General features: G+C 40.7%; 1 protein-coding gene across 1 annotated transcript in view; it reads left to right on the top strand.

The window, feature by feature from the left end:
• The window catches only part of pkp3b (plakophilin 3b), a 60,078-nt gene extending 56,089 nt beyond the window's left edge, over nt 1-3,989 (top strand). The window contains exons 15-16 of the mRNA XM_048232187.1: nt 2,388-2,438; nt 2,603-3,989. Coding sequence (XP_048088144.1) covers nt 2,388-2,429 — 42 coding nt within the window. The 3' untranslated portion in view covers nt 2,430-2,438; nt 2,603-3,989. The remainder of the gene's footprint in view (nt 1-2,387; nt 2,439-2,602) is intronic.
• The last annotated feature ends 9,867 nt before the right edge of the window (nt 3,990-13,856 follow it).

Below are 13,856 nucleotides of genomic sequence, written 5' to 3'. Positions count from 1 at the left end.
AACCAGCAATGAACAGTAAGACCAGCAACACCAGGTAAAATGACCAGCTTGAGGTGGTACGACAAGCAAAACAAGCTGAATTACCATCGTCAGCTGGGTAAACCAGCTGAAGGGATGTTTTCACAAGAGTTTTGCTGGTTTAGCTGGTCAACCATCATAGGGTGGTCACACAAGCTGGTTAACAAGCTGGTCCACCATCAAACCACCTTAAGCTGCTCAGGCTGTTTTTTTTCAGCAGGGCAGTTAGAGATGCTGCATTCGTCAATGATTACAGTATGCTGGAGTTGTTGCATATGCTATTATGCTAGCAAGTCATGTAATTGTAGACAATGCAAGTTGATTTGTATAGCACTTTTCATATACAGAGGCAATTCAGTGTGCTTTTGATAGAAGTAAAAAAGGACAGATAATGATTAAAATAAAGTAAATACATCAAATATAGAATCATTTAAAAAGTACATTCATTCCATATAAGGAGAAAAAAAACATTGTGGAAGAGCGATAGCTACATGTCATGTGCCTGTAGTTCCCTCGTGTTCCCATAGGTACTGTTTATGCTGTTTCTGGTTACGTGGGCTGTTTCTCAGAGTCAAGGTGGGATCCTTCAAGGCTGCTATTTGAAGGATGTTACATGATCAAGTCCCACCGAAGTGCTGTTCCAATGTCAAGCATCCATCAAAGTCTACCAAATTCTACCAAGGCCGAAGTCCTTTGCTTTGCCAAATTTTCGAAGATAAATGTGTGTGTGTCCTCTGCGTGCTCGGGACACCCACAATCCTGTGCGCACATTTATGGAGGATTTAAAATCTGTACTAAACAAGGCAGTTGACTTCGTATTTAAATGTAAACATTGTCTTATTGTCACTATGTAAAGTAGCCTAAATTAAATATTTTATATTATTAAATTAAGGGTTCAGTTAATTTTGACAACTTTGAACTCTTACACCATAATAATGTAAAGAAGGCAGGGAAGGGTATTTAAACCTTTTCCAATAGGAGTGATTGCGAGCTAAATAGTACACTTTTCTCTTTACGATTTTTCTTAATGGTTGCTGCTCTGTGCTTTATTTTGGCAAATTAATCAAACATGTATAATTTCATTTATTGACATGGGAGAATGACAATGGTGCATTGTTTTTCAAAAAAGAAGCGAGCAGGAGGCCTGATTTTCAATAACACTCACCTGCAGCTTCCTGCACACTCGCTAGTCTATTCTATTGTGTGTTTTCCGAATGCTAAGAAGAAGCTGTGCCTCGACTTTGAGAAATTTGACTCGGCAGAGCTCAGTTCTACCATGCACGAATCCTTGAGGATCCTCGACTTTGAGAAACAGCCTGGGTCTTGACTTTGTAGTATTGTAGACACTGCTTGCTTTTGTTTTCAGCAGTAGATATTTGAAGCGGGTTACGTTGCCTCTGTGAAATCTGTCAGTGCCTCTGTGAGATGCGTTGTTGTGTGCTGAAGCGATGGGGTCAGATGCCATGTGTGTGTGTAATGAAGACCGATATCCATCTTTGTGTCTGTCCACAGTTATCACACCAGCTATCAGCAACTCCACTGTGATTTAACCAACAAACTCCTGACGTTTCAGACTGTCAATACTTCAGTCAACACACACACACACACACACACACACACACACACACACACACACACACACACACACTCACACACACACACACAAACACAGTCCCGCCAGAAATGCTGCATGACATGCATATCTTACATAGCTCTGCTGGGTGAATATATTGTATTCATCCAAGGTGGCCCAGGTCAGCTAGAGAGAATAGAATGGATCTGATGTTATAACATACAGTGCTGTGCTCCTGCAGGGTAACTGGTAGAGCAAGATGCTAACAACAGCCCAAATGAAATGTAGCATAAATGTAGACATGATGTTAAAGTTCAACTTTAATATCTTCTGGAGTCATGCCCATAAAGAGATACACTATGTTTGCTATGTTTAACAGTTGGACTGTTGAATGAATACACAAATAAATGGATTGATGGATGAATGAATGAGTGAGTGAATGAATTGAATAATAAATGAACTAATTAATTAACAAATTGATGAATGAATGAATTGAATTAATTAATGAATATAGGTGATGGTGGGGCTCATGTCACTACCTCCTGTGTGTGATCCTCACTTATTCTAAAGCATGGATATTGTAAGTGAGACTGAAGGAACCACAGCAGACTTAATGTAATATGGGTGGACTGGATCGATACTCATGCATTTGCAAATGCAAACTCTGGCTCGAATGTGAACAGAGGCCGCTTTGGAATTTTGGCTACATTTCAAAAGCGTGTCACTCGCTTTTCAGAATTCCAGACTGGTCGCACCCTTCCATCTGAGTGTGTCTCTGTGCTCTTGTCTTTTACAGAAAGGATTCACCAAGCAAGACTTTGTGGACCCAACGCTCTGAACGCCTTCTGTGAGTGAGTCACTGAGTGAGTGAGTGAATGAATGAGTGAGTGACTGAGAGTGTATTCTGAGTGAGTGAGTAAGTGAGTGAGAGTTTGTGTGAATGCATGAGTGAGCAACTAACTGAGTGAATGAGTAAGTGAGTGAGTGACTGACTGTCCGTCTGTCTTCAAGAGTGTTCCGGAGACCTCCGCCAGATGCCGAGGTGCTGAAGGACAACATGAAGACCCCTATTAAGGAGCCCCTACACCCTTACTGGAGCTGTGGCCTAGCACCCACACTTTTATCTGGGCTTGGATTGCTCTGGCAGGCTGTTAGCAAAACACTGCAGCTCTCTTTATCTGTCTATGTGAGAAGGAAGCTGGTGGAGAAGAGACGCTAATTTAACCTGCTGGAAAACTGGACGATGAGTGTATGTGTGTGTGTGTGTGTGTGTGTGTGTGTGTGCCTGTGTGTGTGTGTGTGTGTGTGTGTTTGTGTGAATGATGTGTGTGTGTGTGAGTTTTCCAGACTGGCAAAACTGATAGCAGTAGCCCACTTCCTGCGCATGTGGCTTTGTGTATGAGTGTTTAAGTTTGTACAACTGATCATTTTAACAGCAGCATTTGTATTTCATATTTGGTTGTGTGTGTCTGTGTTTGTGTATTTGTTACGTGTGTGTGTGTGTGTGTGTGTGTGTGTGTGTGACTGTGTGTGTTTATAAACACTGGACTGGTCCAGCTATGGTGTTTTAAAGGCCCGTGACTCAAACACTGACCAATACCACCTGGCCTCCTATAAGCACACATGCATCACGCCTCTCAAATTCGGGTCCCATTCACCTGCAGTCCTCCCTGTGGGTCTCTAAGTAACTCATGTTGGAAGGAAGATCCACTGTTTGAGCCCTCTTCAGTAGCCACCATTCCCTGTGGGTGGGCTGCAAGCAGTGGCTTCTGGAATAGATGTCCAAAATAATTCACTATTTTTATTTTTTCTTGGACAAACAATAGGAAAGATCTGACTTGGTTTGGCTGGACTGTGGGTCCTGTTGGGTGGAAACCATTTTTTGGAATTTAGCATGTAGGTTATTAACACAAAAACACTGTATCGGAAGCATTGTGTTTTTGTTTTCCTGACACTCACACGCACACACACACACACACACACACTGTAGCGGGCTTTGTGTTTGCGTGTTGCCACTCAGCGTCTCACCCCTAGTCCAGGCTTACTGCTGTCGTGTGTACTGAAGCTTTCTGCAATTTAGGAGGGAATTCAGTCAGATCTCTTGGACTGTACTGTTCCCAGATGTTCCAGAATGCGCTGGAACACAGAACTCTTCTGAATTCTGACTGAGTGGGATGGGTGGGGAGAAAGGCTATTATGCAACATTGGCTAGGAAACCTTTTGTTTATGGGCTGAATGAATGGCTAGGGATAAGTAAATGGGATGTTTTTTTAAGTCATGTGATACAGTAGATATCCCATTGGTCAACTGATTGTTTCATGCTGATGTAATGCTGCATATCCTTGTTAGGCTTTCAAAAATGTTTCACAATGTTATTAAAATTTGAACTTGAAATGGATGGATTGTGACTCTTACTTCAATATTTTAGCAGCTGTTCACAATGCAAGCAGTTGCTCAGTACGTCATCCATCATAATTAGAATGAAGTGACAGAACTTCCATTTTGCTTAAATTGCTTTAGAACACGGAGTGAAATGATCATCCTGAAGATTCTTTCATGGCAGCAATGGCATTCTGTAATTATAACTGAGACACTTATGTTGATTTACTCAATCTCTTGTGGTTGTTGTCACCAACTGTTTTCAGCTTCTGGTGGGTGTGACCAACAACATCTCAGCTACACATCAATTGGTTTCAGATGCAGTAAACTCCATTTTTTTTCCCCAAATGCCAAGCGAGCCCCAGTTTTGGGATGTAACATAATGGAAGTCCTCTTTCTCTTAGAGTCAGAGCATTAAACAACAGTGCAGGTTTAATCAGGTTTACTCGTGAACTTAGCATAGCTCTGAAGTGCAAGACAGTGGGTCTGCATGCATGCATGTGTGAGTGGGAGTGTGTGTGTGTGTGTCTGTATGTGTGTGTGTGAGAGAGAGTGGGAGTGTGTGTGTGTGTATTGTGTGTGTGTATGTGAGTGGGAGTGTGTGCGAGTGTGTGTATTGTATGTTGGTGTGTGGGATCAGTCTTGATTTATGACCGTGAAGAATTACCACATTCTGTGAGAAGTCGCACACCACTGCTCCACCAGGGTAGTGGAATGCCTCTTTCTTCCTCTCTCTCTCTCTCCCTCTCACTTCTCTCTCTCTCTCTCTCTCTTCTCTCTCTCTCTCTCTCTCTCCCCCTGGCAACCTAAAAGAGCTCCAAGAGCAGTATGAGCTCCAAAAAAACAAAACATTCTCCTGCCTCGGGGTCATTACTGAGGTCTGTGGTCAACGCGCCTGACATGTCTGAGTGACATCTGCTCTTCATCATCTTGTAATTGTTTATCTCTTCTTGCAGTCATCACTCATATTGCTTCAGTAGCACATAGAATCATGACTATGTGCTGATGGGTTTCTGAATTAGTATAGAAAGTCACCATGGCTAACTCATCAATACTCAGTGTTCAATTCAGTAATATTATTATATTTGTGTATTTTAACTAATAAACATTAGCTTTACCCTTTATCAGTGATCCTATCAGATGGCATCTCTGAACAGGGGAACGGTGCAACAGACACATGTGTACACAGCGCTGGAACAAAGATCAGCACTGCATCCTGTTGCTCAACAGCTTCCTGACAAAAAAAGGCCGTTTTGAGTGAAACTAAATATTATCATGAGAGAGAGAGCGATAACATCTGGGCCGGATCAGAGCCACATCTGGGCCAAATCAGTGGGCTAGTTCTACGTCACATGTGGCCCAGACTGGGTGAACCATAACAGTCAGGTGCAGATAAAAACAGATGGGTCAGAAAGATCTGAAGGTGCTTGCACACTGTCCTAACAAACAACAACAACAAACAACAACAAATTCTAACAAACATCAACAAATATCAACAAACACCAAATAAATACCAACAAATAGGCTACCAACAAACACCAAGAAATACCAAACTACCAACTGGGTCAGTGTCCACCACCAGTCAGTGTTTGTTGGATGGAGCTGATGGAGTCAGACTGAGACCAAAAGGTGAAGGGACTGAGACCAAAACTGCCTTATCACATTTATTCCTTTAGGAAAAGTTAAAACAAAACATGCCTTCAAGCACTGGCATACATAAAACAGCATCTGCACAAGCAAAATAAAAAGAAGGAGTTGAATGTTTTACATGGATCATTCCTATACCATCACTGTCAGCCCTACTAGCAAGGGAGACATGCGACATGGAATGTTCAGGTGCACAGAACGACAGTTTATTAATATTCTGAGACTCACTAAACACTCACAGACGTAGACCATACAGAGGTAATGCATAAACATAATGCTAAACTAACTGCTAGCGGAGTTTACAGCTAGTCACATTAGACTAACTCGTGGTCATCACATGGGCTTTTCCCATGCAAAGTTGCAAAAAAGCGACTTGCAGAAAACATTAAGAACATTACATTCTTCTTTGTTAGTGCAGAAGATATTAAAAAACATGAGGAAACGTACAAACTGGAGAGACGTTACGCCTCGGCCAAAATGATCAGTGGAACATGATCTATGGAACATGGAACAAGGAACAATACTATGTTATTTCCACTATTTTCATGCTTTATCATCACTAAATTCTCCCTGATCTACATTCTAGACTCCTGGAAACAATGTCCAAAATGGTGCATTATGAAGAATAAAATTCATATTATGGAGCTTCATAGTCAAAAATGTTATTTCATTAAAAGAAAGAACAAATATGTATCTTTATCTACTATAAATCCCATTAGGATCATCAAGTGCCCACATGGTCATTTGGGGGTCCAAATATGGGGTTCCAAGAGTCATCTCTGCCGGAGAGGGTTTTTGGACCCCCATGAAACCCCCACCAGTGGTACCATACCCTTCAAATTAATTTTGGCAAAAGCAAGGTTCCCACATATAACAAATAATCCTGTTTAGAATAAATATGATCATTAACTGTGGTGCTACGGCCATCCAAAAAGTGAAAAATCACACATGCCGTCAACAATTTTTAGGACTTTGGTGACACACCTCTCACCCAAACAGTAAGGAACGTTGATTCTGCCTCCAGAATTGTGTAGTACAGGCTACAATGAACTACCACACCAGTCTTCTACCACTTTTAGAACAGACGGTATGGGCTTCCAAATATGGCAAAGGATGAAATGTGAAATTCCAATGTGTCAATTAGGGCCGTGGCACCCGAAATTCAAATGGACGCCACGGGCAAACCGTTTGAGATATTGACCTGAAACTTCAGATTCCCTCGTTTGGTAACATAAGGCATATATTCACCGCTTTTCAGCAAAATCTGAGAGGTGTCATGTACATGTACAATGACCCTTCTCTAAGTTGCTAGAATTGCACCCAAATCCTAACAATACATGTAAAATAATATAATACAGGTGGCTTAAACAACATTTTACAGTTACAAAATTAAAACAAAGTGGGGAGTGCTTTATACAGTCAACCTACCCAATGCAAAGCATACCGCTTCTGATCGCCTATGGCAACAATACAAGGACAAAACGCAGCAAAGCTGCAGTATACCGTTTCTCCAAAGGGGGCTCCAAAACACCAATCTCAATAAAACTGCTTAATTACAGCGAAAATCACATACAAACACGTAACTACATTTCTAACTCTGTTACACCCCCTCCCCTGAATTTGACCAAATTCAAGCAGCAACTAAATAGTACTTCCAAAGGCAAAGAGTACACTACTTTCAAACACTAGACAGAGGGTCACGAATTACAGGACAGCCAACCACAAAGGGATCCAATAAGGATGAAGTGGAAGAAGAGGTGCGCAAACTCTCACACAACCAACCACTGGCAGTAGGGTGCCTTATACACCCCACAAGACCATAAAGCCATAAACCATAAATTCCATAAATTCTCCACAAAGCTAATCAGAAAAGCTAGATAAATAATAATTTGTCATTCACTTTTATATTAGCATAGTTTGTAAATAAACATTTAACATTTAAATGATGTAAGAAATAACTGTTAATTAGTGCAAAAAGACATTTAGTTAACTATTAACAAATATTAATACAATATTAGTTAATAGATTTGTTAAAACATTAACATACAGATTTTATGCAAACAACTAATATTTAATTAATGATGAAAAAACTATTAACTTGTGCCAAATAGATATTTTAGTAACAATTAACAAATATTAACAAAGGGTTGGGTAATTACTAGTTTGCTATTTATTATGGCACCTTATCATGGAGTGTTACCTAATATTTTAATATCTAGTGCATCTAGTTGGTATATACTTGCAAATATGTGCATACAGAGGTCTGCCTATGTGCTATGTATGTGTCTTACAGTATGTGTGTGTGTGTGTGTGTGAGTGTGTGTAAAAGAGAGACAGAGAGTGTGTCTCCTGACTGCCTATCTGGTGTGTTGAGGCCGTGGTGGGGGAGTGGAATTAGATTTTTTTTTCTTGAGTTTCTTGAAGAAGATTAGATCAAAAGCTCAGAGACAGACGGATAGTGAGAGGGATTGTGTGTAGGGGGGGCTCAGAAGTTCTCTACCACACATTCTCTTTCTCTGTCTTTTTTTCTCTATTTCTCTCTCCCCCATTCAAACACACTCTCTCACACACACACTTTATCTCTTGAAGTAAACAGCATGTCCTTCTGACAGATAGAGAGTTGAGTGTTTTCTGTTACATTTCAAAAGTACGATCTTTCTCACGCACACAGAGACACACAGGCCCATACACACACACACACACACACACACACACACACACACACACACACACACACAGCAGTCAGTTACTGTGTTGAGTGATTCTAAACAGTACTATTCAGTAAAACACTGCACATTCAGTGGTCGTCTGTGCTGGCTGATCCTCAAGCCTAAGGTCATGATTTAACTGGGTTCAGGCCCAGTTCCCGAATCCTGGTCTGTTAGCCAGTGACTGACACATCTCAGATTCTGATTGACATAAAGTAACTAAATTATGGCTCTGGTTCTCTTAGCTACCACCATGGCACTATTCTTGTGAAATGGTGCCCCACGTATTTACGGCGTACAACTTCATTTTTTATTGTAGTGATGTGCCACTTTCTCTGGCACTATATAACACACCTTACAGTTGTGGGGCTGGCTGTCACACATAACTGAGTTTTGGTTCTTTTCCACATGACTGACTGATTTAGCTCCTTTTCTGCATGGGTGGGTTGTGATGAGGCTTTTTCTAGTAGGGGCATTCCAGCTGCCTCTGAGGATCAGGGCGTGTGGCACTGGACTCTCAGAGGGTGGTGTTGACACTCACGGGGGACTCTTTGAAGTAGATGTTGTTTTATGTCTGTCATCATTATTTTCAGAAGTGGAAGCAGACCACTGGGCACTGAGGAAGGGGCTATTCGTGAATGCCACCTCTGTGGGAACAGTGTTTTAGGAGAGGTCTTCATTGTGCCTTTACCAACGTAGCAATGTAGATGAAACCATGACAATGAAACAATATTTTATTTAGGCTCCTGGATGAATGCAGATATGCAGCATCTTACTCACATTGAAGTTAGAATATTTGCGTAGTTTTCAGATTTTAGAAAAAAGCATTTAAATTCACCTTTGTACTAAGCATAGTGTAGGCCTATGCCAAAACATGAATGAAAACATTCACCTATCAGATGGTGGAAGGTCATGTCTGTTTTTACTTAGCAAGGGTTGCCATGCCTCTGCAGCTTAGTGTAGTGCAGTTACGTCGCCCTCTTGTGGCACTAAACTTGTACTGCAGCCATTTTGTCAATCCACACCTAGAGGTGTACTTGTAGAGTGGGGCTGCTAGGGCTATCCAGACATTATTAAGTGAACACATACAAATTCAAAGTGTTCCATGAGCAGAGACTAGGGCTTTCACAGTAATGATTGTGTAACCTATGTGTTAAATACCACATGGACGATGACTAAAGTTGATGGGCATAATCAACTTCAGAATTCCAGTGCAGAAATGTGCCACCCTTGTGGCCAGAATATTACATGTCTCTGCCAACCAATGCCTTTATGCAACTCATGTACTTGTCTCCTTAGAATTATAAAGTTCTATCTACAGTACGCTCTGAGTAGTTCTGAGATATTGAGCCTCAAAGTCTTAGAATTCCATAGTTATACTGATAAGCAGTAGCAAGAAAGACCTAACCTTCTTAAGGTGTCACATAATATGTCAATAACTCAATTTTGACAAAAATGTCAAATAGAACCTTATAACTCTAAGGAGACACAATGTGTTTCCCCATTATTATAGTGCTGCAGCCTCTTATGTTCCTACCTTAGAGACATAACCAATTAGCCTGGTAAACCAGACCCTGGAATCTTTCAGATTAAGGGTCTGGCCACGAGTAATAAAAATGGCCCAATTCGAGGGGCGGCACCAAGCATGCATTTGAAACTCTCACTGCACGCAGTTGGATAATGCTACGTCAGTCATCAGTGTAGCTCGCCTTTGTCCCGCCTACACCGATTTGATTGGTCCCTCTCGCTCGAGAGATAGAAGAAATTTGGATCATTGCTCGTGGCCAGAGTATCTTGCGGGCACAATTCAAATTGTGCTCTCGCGAGAACTCTGGATTTCCAGGGTAATAACCAATGGTCAGTGGTATAAATACGCATCACATGTTCAATTTTTGTCCAGTACCTTGTGTTTGAGCATATTCCACACCTAACCTGTATTACTGTGAAGTAGCCAGCATGTGCTTCTACACCTCACAGCATTTGTAAGGTTGTACACTCTTAAAACAAATGTGTTGTCCTCAGGCCCGGGGTGGGTATATTTGTAGATTATAATCGGGAGAATTCCCGGTGGGCCGCTTCACTTTCAAACTTTTGGGCCGGTCGAGGAAAAAAATATTGACATTTGTCACGTTAGTCTATCTTCTCTTAGAGTAGGCTATACACGTTCCGCATTTTCTGCATGACACCGTTGCCTCTGCATGGGTTGTAGCCTACCATGTGAGGGAGTTCTCCTCTCCCAAAAAGAGTTGGTTGGGTCCATATAGCCAGTCTTTTCCAAAAAGTTTTCTCAGATTACGGATAGCCGGGCCGGCCCTACAGTAGCCATAAGCATCAGGAAGGATGGATGGTAGAAAGAGACCAGGAGGGACTGAAACGGTCAGGTAGAATGCTCCTAAATGTGCCAAGCTTCCAGATTACAGACAAAAGTGGCAACTGGTAAAGAGAGATAGCCTATAGGCAATGATTATTAGCAATGTAATTATTGGGATAATATTGGACGTTGTAGTGTTGTCAAGCTATTCGCAAGCAACATATAAATTACTTAAAATATTAGCCTTTTGTATCTGATTCATAGACTTCGCAGTATGCAAATATTGATAACAAAATTGAAGCCTGATCTGTGTAGGCCTACAGTATGCGGTAAAACATTTAGCCTCTGAGCAGCAGATCAACCAGTCGACCACTGAAAATGATGAGCCCGAAATTAGTGATGAGGAGGCCGTGACTACAAGGACAAGTAGAGAGGATAAATTAAAGTTATTTAATGTAGGCCTAAGAAAGAGCAATTATACTACATGATAAACCTATATGCCTTGTTTGCTCAGAAGAGGGTGTAGTAAAGGAGTAGGCTAAATCACCCAATAACAATATAGCCTACCCATGCAAAAAACAACAGCAGCTTAAACATTAGTTCAATATGCCTCTTCTTTCTTTCTTTCTTTCTGTTTTTGTTAACTTGTGGAATAGTGAAATATTTTTTAACTTCTCAGTTGAAGTGAATTATTATATAACCTTTACACATTTGTTGAACCATGGTACTAATAAAACACTACAGGATAGTAAGAGCTGAAATGTTGCTTCATTTATCCCATTTCCACCATTATGGAAAATGGGCCTGAAACTCCCGGGCTGAAAAGTGGCCCCCCTGGTTGTCCTTATCTGGACACAGAAAATGTGTTAAAAAACAACTCAATTTGTGTTGTTTTCAACACATATTGTGTAACAAATAAAAAAAGGAAACAACACAAACTGTGTTGTCCCTATCTGGACACAGATGTGTTATAAACAACGTCAGTTGTGTTGTTTTCAACACATTCGTTTTAAGACTGTATAAGATTTTAAAAAAAGAAGAAAAACTTTATTCGCCTGGAAGGAAAATGTACCCTACAAATGGTACATCTGTACAGGGTCATACAGTGGCACACTGCATGAATGAAATGCCATTGATTTTCAGTGGAGCATTGTAAGTGAAATGAAAGCAAACTGTGTGTCCATAGCCTGACTGCTCCTCTTCTATTCACTGAGACTGGTCCAGTCCAGTCCAGAGCTAACAAGTGTCTGTCCACCTAAAGTTGACACTGTCACTGGGTTAGCTTGTAGTTCAGGTCCTTAATGACTGTTGGTAAATCGCTTACTGAAAAAAACAGCACACTTTTTATACCACACATGCAACTAAAACTGTACAATTCACATTAGTTAATTTGTTTATCATGCTTATATACAACATTTGAGTCTCAATTAAATCGTAGAGAAAATGTCGATTGAATGCTGATTCCATAAGTAAAAAAGAAGAAAAAGAAATCATGATCATACCTAAAAAATTCAAATAATTAATAATGATACTCACCGTACCTAATGCTTTAGTTGATGTGTTGTTTATGCATTAGGTCGTGAATAACAGACTATAAACTCAAGTAAATTCCTGATGATACATGAGGTATTAATGAAGTAATGCATAAATCATGAATTAATTCATGCATGAATTCATGCTAGTTCATGTACCATTACCGTGATGTGCTACCTAAGAACCTTTTGATCATGTTCTGGGCTAGTGTCTGGTAAATAACATAACACAATAGAAAATTGTACACAAGTGCATTTTGAACATTTATAGCAATTTCATTATTTAAAGAAAGGTAACAATGCATGACAAAGGTGCTAGGATAAACGGCTAGATAAACAGGAAGGCAATACAAGTCTTGATTGATTACAGATTGATATGATCTGTATCTGTCTCCCACTTTACTGCTTAAACATTATGCCAATGATTATAAAAAATAAAATAATGTGAACCAAAGAATTGTATGAATATATTATATGAATTATGATTACATGTGTAATGGTTTAAATGTAAACATGTAAACAGTTGACCCTGAAGAAATTATTTCTACGCCAAGTCACATCTATGAAACTCCCGCCCTGCGTCCTGATTGGCTGTACCATAAAATCGGGTGCAGAAATCACTCTCAATGGAAGAGGTCCCAGATGGATGTGAGTGAAGCTAGGCGGAGCTAAGCGGAACGAAATTCATCTGGCGAGGGTCAGGTTACCTGTGTCTATGTTCTAAACAGAAACACCATATCAATGGCTCAGGATCTCTAATACTGCAATCCATTGTCTGAACCTACGGATCCTCTGGTACTAAGCAGGATTACCATTGCAACAACACATCATAGGTAGAGTAAAACTAACCTGTTTCACTTGTTTTTCACTAATTCCAGCTCACTGATGCTTGCTGGTCTGTCTTCATATACAACTAGAAGCACTGTGTCTCCAGTCTCCTGATGTGTACAGTAAGCAAGTTAGCAAGTGACGCAAGCTGCCTTTGTCTGTGTCCCTACTCCTATATGTTCTGCTATGATGTTGCTTACTGAATTGTCTGAACAGTATATCCTGCTCCTTATTCATCAATGGAGTATCCCACAGTAGCAAGTCGTAAGATACCAAACAGTCCCCAGTTGCAGTCAGATCACACAGTTCTATTGAAAGACTACAATAACAAAAGAAGTAAAAAAAATAACATCAACATCACTTTTTGTATTGCACGCTGATAATCTCTAAGCTGCTTTATTTCTGATTTCTGAAAATGGCTTTTTTGCCAGTTTGGAATTTCCAATTATTTTTTGACCCTAGCAAACTCATCTACATAAGCCTCTACATGCCTCCCTGTATACACACTGTCAGGAAACTCAGTAGAGCGTTCTTCACTGCCTGACTATTCACCATGTAGCCGTGGCCTACTGGTTAGCACTTCGGACCTGTAACCGGAGGGTTGCCGGTTCGAACCCTGACCAGTAGGCACGGCTGAAGTGCCCTTGAGCAAGGCACCTAACCCCTCACTGCTCCCAGAGCGCCGCTGTTGTTGCAGGCAGCTCACTGCGCTGGAATTAGTGTGTGCTTCACCTCACTGTGTGTTGAGTGTGTTTCACTAATTCACGGATTGGGATAAATGCAGAGACCAAATTTCCCGGGATCAAAAGAGTATATATACTTATACTTCTGATCTGATGGCTGAGACTACATAGCAACTT

This window comes from Alosa alosa, chromosome 21, assembly GCF_017589495.1.
Source record: "Alosa alosa isolate M-15738 ecotype Scorff River chromosome 21, AALO_Geno_1.1, whole genome shotgun sequence".
NCBI classification, from domain to species: Eukaryota; Metazoa; Chordata; class Actinopteri; order Clupeiformes; family Clupeidae; genus Alosa; species Alosa alosa.
The sequence above is the reverse complement of the archived record's forward strand: the minus strand, read 5'-3'. Positions and strand labels throughout refer to the sequence as shown.